At 37.3% G+C, this 8,481-nt stretch overlaps 1 protein-coding gene across 3 annotated transcripts in view; it reads right to left on the reverse strand.

Annotated features, from left to right (window-relative positions):
• Positions 1-8,481, reverse strand: part of Slc7a11 (solute carrier family 7 member 11) — a 94,356-nt gene that overhangs the window by 75,460 nt on the left and 10,415 nt on the right. The window contains exons 1-2 of one of the 3 annotated variants that reach the window (XM_033760017.1): positions 2,711-2,829; positions 1,960-2,246 (exon numbers count right to left, since the gene is read on the reverse strand). In XM_033760017.1, the coding sequence (XP_033615908.1) occupies positions 1,960-2,242 (283 nt within the window). In that variant the 5' untranslated portion in view covers positions 2,243-2,246; positions 2,711-2,829. The other 2 variants (XM_010638768.3, XM_010638766.3) reach the window with 2 other exon arrangements.

Here is an 8,481-nt window from a genome sequence, read left to right on the forward strand (position 1 = left end):
AAAAAAAAGAGCTACTAGTAGTTTAAATAAAAAGTGGAATGTGAACTTATCGATAAGTTGATTAATATATGAGCACATCCCCTTTAATTAGTAATCAAAAACATTAATTCCAGTGTAACCTAAACTACACTCCCCCCTTAGCATCTTTTCTTTTTCTGGTTTCTGCATAAGGTAATAGGCTTACGAATAAGTATATTTTCATCATACAAGTCAGTATCACTTTAGTTCAGTCTTTACAGTCATTTATTACATCTGAAGTAAGGTGCACAATTGACTTTGTTACATCTCTAATTGTGTGCAAAAATTGAATCACATAGCGGGAGGCTACATCTACATAAGGATTCAAGTCCAGGAAACTCATTGTAGTTACTCTGATTAGATATTGTTTCTTTCTTTTTCTAAATATACCAAGTGTTATAGGAAGATTAAAGGCTGAGAGTACACAAAGTCACTTAAGAAGAGCAACAGTTAAATTTCTCTTTGCCTGTACATGCATATGCCTGAAGCATTTTGATATTAATAGTGACTGAGTGTTTTATCAGTCTTTCATAATCATATTACTCTAAATTATTCTGCAAGGACAGAGAGTAGCACTGGAAGAGCAATGACACAACTGTTACTAACATTTTATGAAGTAAAAGCTATTTTTATAAAAAATGTTACAAACTCCTCCTGCCTCAGCCTCCCAAGTGCTGGGTTTCATAGGCATGTGGCATCAACCTTGGTTACAAATTCTTTTTTAAAAACCTAAAAATAATTCCTCTATAGATCTTTCACCACTGAAACTTCATTGTAACAAGATTTTCTTCCTAAAAATATAAATTTAAATTCTCTAGATGTTGCTTCAATCAAGGAATTGAAACATCACGACACTGAAAAGGAAGAATGAATGGACTGGTGCATATAGGACTCAGGGTAGGTACTGTACTTGGTCATAGATTTAGGACAAGATGTTAGAAACCTCAGAGGCAGTGTATTTTGAAATCAAAGTATACTATGTTCCAGAGAAGAGCAAAAATATCAGACATTTGCTCCATACTATAAATCAAATTTGAAAAAAAACTTTTTGGACAATTCACTAGTTTGTGTCACCTTCAGAATTAACTCAAGTAGATTTCGAGGAATTTATCCACCGCGTGAGAGAGCATTTACTTTTCACAACTAATTCTCAAATCAATAGAAGAGATATACATTTTGAAGAAAACATAATAATCATATTTCTCCCAATTCTTTTCCAATTCACTCAGTGAACAATCGGGCAAACAAGTGCAAAAAACTAATATTCAACTGAAGTTTTAAAAGGCACAGTGCAAAAGTTTATAGGCCTTAAGAAAGAAAATGCAAACAAAAGCGGATATATGCCTGGGTCATTAAACAGTCTCCCTTATGATTAGAGTGGATTTATGTCCATTATTCATCCCTCCAAGTCAAAGACTTTTAAGAGTATTGGGAACTGACAAGCTTGTGAATTTAAGAAATTACAAAAGAGAAGACTGCCACCATTTGTCTTGCTAATGAAAAGTCGGAGACTTCTGCTGAGCCCTCAGTTCCACCTAAATAGGCCACACCAGTTTCACTTCGAAGGTGTTTCGCTCATCGCGCCAGCTGCCAGAATGCCCCAGACACCCATAACCTAGCACAACTGCCCAGGACAGAAAGTTCTGCGTGCATTTTCTCAGTCATCCGAGTTAGTATTTGCTCTCATCACCACAGGGAAAAAAATCAGAAAAGAGTCTATGTGAGTCAGGAAAGGAGGGGAGAGCCTGCAGGAAGCAATCTGAGGGAATTCAGGACCGTGCCAACAAAAGGATTGTGTTCGCGTGGTTCACATACCTAAACGCAAACTGCATGCCGTCTTTGCCATTCATTTACTTCTCAAACATTTACCCTTTGCTTTCCCAGAAAACAAACTTCCCAGCTCCACAGCCACACACAACCCCTGAGAAGAGCTGCACTCACCAAACAGTGACAGGATCCCACAGACGGTCCAGACGGTCAGAGACATGCCCACGCTGCCTGTGTTCTGGAGCACGCCCTTCGGAGAGATGAAGATCCCCGCTCCAATGATGGTGCCAATGATGATGGAGACTCCCCTCAGCAGAGTGATTTTCTTCTTCAGCACTACTCTCTCCTGCCCCGTGGCTGGTGGCTCCCTGCCACCCATGGAGGGCAGCCCCCCCTGGGCATTTCCCTGCAGGTAACCTCCTTTGGAGATGGTGGCCACAACAGGCTTTCTGACCATGGTCCTGTCACTCGGGGGAAAAATAAAACAGGAAGAAAAAAAGCATCAAAACTTTCAACTTGAGGGTCTCTTTGGTGTGACTGATTGGTCTCTCTTCCTCGCTGCTTTCAGAGTGTCTCTCTCAGCGCTACTGTGTTCACAGGGGAAAACTCAAAGGTGTATTTTAGCCTCCACAGCTCTCTAATTACGCCTCAGAAACACCTGTGCGTGCTTGGTGCGCTGGTTCCCACCTCCTTGTCCTGTCCCTGTGGCTGCCGCGGCGGCTGCTGCCCTATCATTACAAACCAGCTCAGCTTCCTCATGGGCTTGTATTTAAACTCCTGCCTGTCACACCAACTTACTCCAGCTACATGATGATGCAAATTCTCCAGGTTTGCATCAGCCACATGAGAAGACTCCAGCATTACTCAGCGTTTTTTCCCCCTCCTTTTTTTTTTTTTAACAGTAGCAGCATGTTGCTCAACTGACCTCAGCTTTTCTGAGAACAAAGCAGCACACACTTAAAAGGGATCTTAACCAATCCTGAAGACCGGAAATTCACCACAGACAGACCTTCCTAGAGATTTAAAACAACTCCTAGTGAGGGACAAAAGCACTTCAAGTGCAAAGAAAATCAAAAGTGAAACAGGAAATGATTATTTCATTTTAAAGAGTTACTTTTTGCTTTAACTCACGTATAAAAAATGTTTTATGCACAACTGTTTTGACAAGAGAAAGCAACTCAAAGCTGCACTGTTTATAACAACAAAATTTACATTTAGAAATTTGTATCATACTTATATTTTTGTTTGCATCTCCTAGCAACATAGTCAAATCCAAGATTTACAAAGCTGGAAAGGTTTTATACTCCAGTGCTGCTGCTACATATATAACTGTAAGTCTTGTTCAACTCTAAAAGATAAAATTATTTCTTATAACCCATAGTCAACCAGTATTTAAAATAATCAAAATAAATAAAATAATCAGCTAAGTGTGACAAATTTAAAAACCACAATGACTCCAGAAAATAGTCATTTTCTTATATTCAACAGCACTCAATGGTTCCCTAAACGAAGCAGGAGATATATACCCTTCATTTGCATGCTCTCCCACATGTAACCAGAAGTTCTAAGTTCAAAATTTAAAATAATTATAATTACACAAGAGCATACGTGGTCCAAAAGCTTAAAAAGAAATACACAGAAAAGTAGTCACAGAAGGTAATGATAGCATGCGTCACTCTCCTGGATACACGAGCTATTGTTATAATTATAAATTTTAAATGCACTCACATCAATGGGTACTAAGTTAGTTAAATAGGATCGAGAAGCTCCAGCGTGCTATTGCACAAGAAAAGTGACTGTAAATAACAACAATGTATTTATTGTACATTTCAAAAAGCTGAAAGGGTTTTGAAATTTGTTACCAAGAAGAAATGGTAAGCATTTGAGAAGACATGTTGAACCTGACTGTAACAGTGTGATTTTGTATTGGAACATCACACTTACTGACCTACAACAGGATATCCCATTACTATGTACAATTCTATATTTCTATGCATCAATTAACAACAGATTTTTAACAAGATTATAAAAAATAAGTGTGATCAAAATATAAGCTGAAATTGAACAATTTAGTTTGAAAGAGCTAAAAAGACAAAATATTTTTAAGCTTCTATCTTTCCCAAGTATCTAAAAATCAAATGCTAACAGAAAAAAAAAATCTTACTATCATTTTTGCCTATGACTGTGTATGGTTTTTTAATTTAATGAGGACAGTTGGATGTTCTCATGATCCTGAAGCTTCATTTACATTCACCATTAGATATGTTTCAACTTCTGAACAAAATACCTGTGTGAGAGGAAGGTCAGGGCAGGAGTGGGAGTGGACAAAGCGGCTACCAGGATGACTTCACAAAGAACTGGCCATTCGAAAAGTATCCTGGAAAATGTAAGACCCATTTTCCACAAGGTTAACACCTCAGGAAATTATACCACATCAGTGTTTAACCATCCAACTGACCAAAGTCTCCTAAGTTTCTTTTCACATTACCTACCTACATAATTTATTTTGAATTTACCAAGTCGGAGCTTTTATAAAACCCGAGTTAATAATCTCAGTAGTGATGGCTTTCAAATAAAAGGGAGGTCATTTTCCTTATTCAATTTTTTGGAATTCCTAAAAAATAAAATAAGAGAAATAAAAAGATTGTCCTCCTGCTCTCAATGTTCCCTGCCACTCACACAATTCTCCTGATTAATGACCATGAGGGGGAGAGGAAAGGTTTTTGTTTGCACAAAAGGGTAACATATTGGCTCTGAATAAATGAGTTAAAAATTGCTCCCTACATTTCCCAGGGAACAATTTTCTGTCTCTCTCTACACAGTGCCACACTTCAGTTTTAAATTTTGTTATAAATGACTAGACTAATAAGTTGAGATTAAGACCCCATTCAGACATGAAGTCAGCTAAATTCTAAAGAAGAAAAATGTTCTTTCAATATTAATTAACTCTTTCTACCTTTGCAGTATTTAAAAAAAAAAATCTGTGAAGAAAAAATTTCACATTAGACTAATGGTCAAAAAGATTATACTATCCTGCAAAGGTCGCACTCAAAATGTCTACAAAACTGCACAGCTACTAAAGACACAAATACATCTCTTCTAATCACACAGATATTTGCAAAAAATATAGGTTACCAGAAAATATTGAGTTACTTTTAACATTAACCATTTATAATCACCAGTCCTAAATTTATAAAGTATTTGGATAGTCTTCAAATATGTGGGTCATAAAAATGAATTTAAAGCAAATGTATTTGTATTTCTCCTGTTTTTAGACTAAATCAAAGTGACTGTTCCCCAATATTTATTCAGGGATTGTGGTATGCAAGGTGTAGTCCCAGTGCCCCAAATCTCATTGATGAAATAGACAGGATATATTATGGTACTTACCATTTGATGGAAACAATTTCCATCTGACAATTATAAATATTGGCACATAATCCAGGCCTTAAAAAGAAGTCATCTCTCTGGTTGCCCTCGTATTGGAATGTAACACCACCTGGGCTATTTCTAAATAGAGCTAGAATGATTTCCTCTCATCTGTTAGAAATTGTAAAGATGTAATCCCATAACAACTAGAGCCACATCCCTGGGCATGTTTGCCACACTCCTCATAAAATAAAAAGAATACTCTGAGAGGAGGGATCTTTACAAAAATCCTAGTTTAGTTCCTAGGAGATCCAGAATAGCCATAGATCTTGAAAATCTCTCTCTACTTCTAAAAACTATTCCATCAACTTTTCTTGATAAATATGGTGCCTCAGAGCACACCCAATTTCCTGTGGATGGTAGAGCTGGAGGTGAGTGGCCCACCATTCAAACTTCTAGATCCAGATTACTCCACATGATACCCATTAGCCACATGTGGTTACCAGCATTTGAAATGTGGCTAGAATTTGATCCTCTGTGAAATAACTTCTCTAAGGGGCTTTTCAAAGCCCCACTGGCTCATGGGATTTCTCACTGTGCTGTGCATCTTGCCAAGTGTGGAGCCAGATGTAGTTCAAGAAAAGTCAAAGGCTGCAGGTCATTTTGCATGAATAAAGTCTCTGAGACCTAACACAACTGACATGTTTATAGCCGTTCTAGGTACATGAAAATCATGCTGGCAAACAGATTCACCATTTACTAGCTTTGTGTACTATTGTAAAGGTAGAAGCAGAAACACTAGCATGTCATGCTTGGCTTTACGGATGGCTTTCTCGCCATGACATTAAACAGACAGTGTGCATAGTGGATTGTAAATGCATCTTCTGCAGATTTAGAAGAAATATGCTCAAGCATTCTAAAGTATTGAAAGTACAAAAAAAATACTAAGCAAACATTTATATCAATACTAGGACATCTACAATAATTGTTTTGACTCTTGGCTTTTGCTCATTAGCACAAATTTTATGCATTAAAATCATTGTATTGCTTTTTATTTCATATTTTTTGTACTCGTGACTTCAGAGTCAAATACTTGTACACCAAGTATTGCAATCACCTTTCTCTTATTGTACATGCAATGTAATAATAACATACAGTTTTGGTGCTTAATGATATTTCTTTTTTTCTTTAATAAAGAATATTTAAATTTTTTTGTTCTTGCTTTTGTTTTTTTGAGACAGGGTCTCAACTATGTAGTTGAGACTGACCTGGAACTCACTTTGTAGCCCTGGCTGATCTCGAACTCACAGCGATCCTCCTGCTTTAGCCTCCTGAGTGCTGGGATTACAAGCATGTACCACTATGCCCGGCTCTGAAGTTTTAAAAAGAATGTGATTTTTCATGAATATTTGGTAGGTCTTATCTGTAAAACACATAGGACCTACTTTTGATTCATTTTGAGTCAAGGGTTATTTTGTATATCCCTTTCTTAAAGAAGTCATTTCAAAAAATGACAATAAAGGGAAAACTGCCCAACTCATTTTTGGAAATCTAATGCAGAAGTAGGCAATAGATATTTTAGGCTTTCTGGCCTCATTTGCCAACTCACTGTGTATTAGTATCTTGACCACAACTGAAGTAAAGTAATACAAAGCCAATTGACCAGAGGCTTATGCCAGGGACTTTTACAAATAAAGTTTTATTAGAACACAGCCATGTCCACTTATTTATTTATTGTCTATGCTGATTTTACATTCCAACACCAGCATTCAGTAGTTACAAGAGAGGCTGAATGGCCCACAAAGTGGGGAATATTTATTATCTTCCCTTTCACAGAAAAAGTTTCCTGACTCAAGCTGGAGAGAATATGTAGGAACTGACAAACACATTTCCATTTTGGTTTTCTCTCTTAGGAACACTCTTTTCATGCTCAATTGCTTGTGATTCCTGCAAGATAAGCATGAGTCAGCCTTTGGGCATTTGAAATCATCATTCTTCATAACCCTCTGCTTGAAATCGAATTTCCTTAAGATACAATATGCTTTATTCTTTCCTCTCTTATACCATTACAGTAATAATTATAGTAGAGTTAAATTGAATTAAAGAGTTAAATTATATTAAAGAGTTAGTCTCTGTTAACTTTCTTCTCCTTCATTAAATAATATGTATTAATTTTCTTTGGGGCTTGATCTGGGATTGCATTTTTATTGCTGCATCCTGAAATTCCTAGCCCATTGTCTGTAACAGAGTAGTAAGTGTTGAATTTTTTTTTCTCATCATTAACTCCCAATAATACAGACAAAACTATGTTATAACTCTCATGGGAAAGTGAAAAGAGTGAGTTAGACGCAAGAAGAGAGGGAACTTGTCATCTTCCATAGCAAAAAGTCGATCTATATAACATACAACTATTAGTAACAGAAACATCACTCAGAGATTGGAGGCAAAAAGCATGATAAAAAATCAGGTTAAGAAGGAAAAGTGACTCCGGAAGCACAAAAAGAGGTTCTTGGAGGAAAAGAGAAGGATTTTTTTTCTTTTTTTTTCTTTTTTTTTTTTTTGGTACTGGGGATCGAACTTGGGTCCTTATGCTTGCGAGGCAGGCACTGGAATCACTAAGCTAAATCCCCAGCCCTAGAAGGATATTTTTAAAAGGATGTTAGCTCATTGCAGAAATATGGTCTTATTTTTTGATAAAAATAAAACAAAAAACTGAAATAAAGCAAAGTGTACCCAAAGTTTAGACAACATGACATAAAAGTGAAAAGTAACCAAAGCAATATTTCTAAGAGCTACCAGGTTTTGGAGGGCTAGAGTCTCCTTCCCGCCAAGCGAAAGTAGGAAACGTAGTACACTCTACAGCACGAGGGCGAACAGTGACGCAAGAACGCAGTGGCAAAACCTCAGGGCACTGTCCTTGTTGTGTCACCCACTCCGAAGACCCACGTCAGGTCCAGGCCGTCCGACAGGAAACCTGCTGAGGCCTCGCGAGAAGTCCACGCGCAGGGCTTTGGGAACCGTTCTGCACTTGGGTCCTGGGGTTTTGTAATTAACAGATCATACTTCTTCCCCACCAGCTCTGTTATGTCCTAATCATCTGTCTCATTAGAATCTTTTATTTGGGGATAGAAGAATATTGATATTAACTCACATAGATTATGCAAAGTCAACTTAATGGCAAGAAAAAGGAAGAAAAGAAGAAAGAGGAGGAAAAGGGGGAAACAAAAAAGAGAGAAGGGAAGGATGGAGGGAACAAAAGAGGAGGGAGAGAGAAAGGGAAAAAGGGGAATGAAGGAAAGAAGAAGGAATGAAGGAGGGGGGAGGGAA

Source organism: Fukomys damarensis, unplaced genomic scaffold, assembly GCF_012274545.1.
Source record: "Fukomys damarensis isolate Sample0158 unplaced genomic scaffold, DMR_v1.0_HiC HiC_scaffold_38, whole genome shotgun sequence".
In the NCBI taxonomy this organism is placed as follows: Eukaryota; Metazoa; Chordata; class Mammalia; order Rodentia; family Bathyergidae; genus Fukomys; species Fukomys damarensis.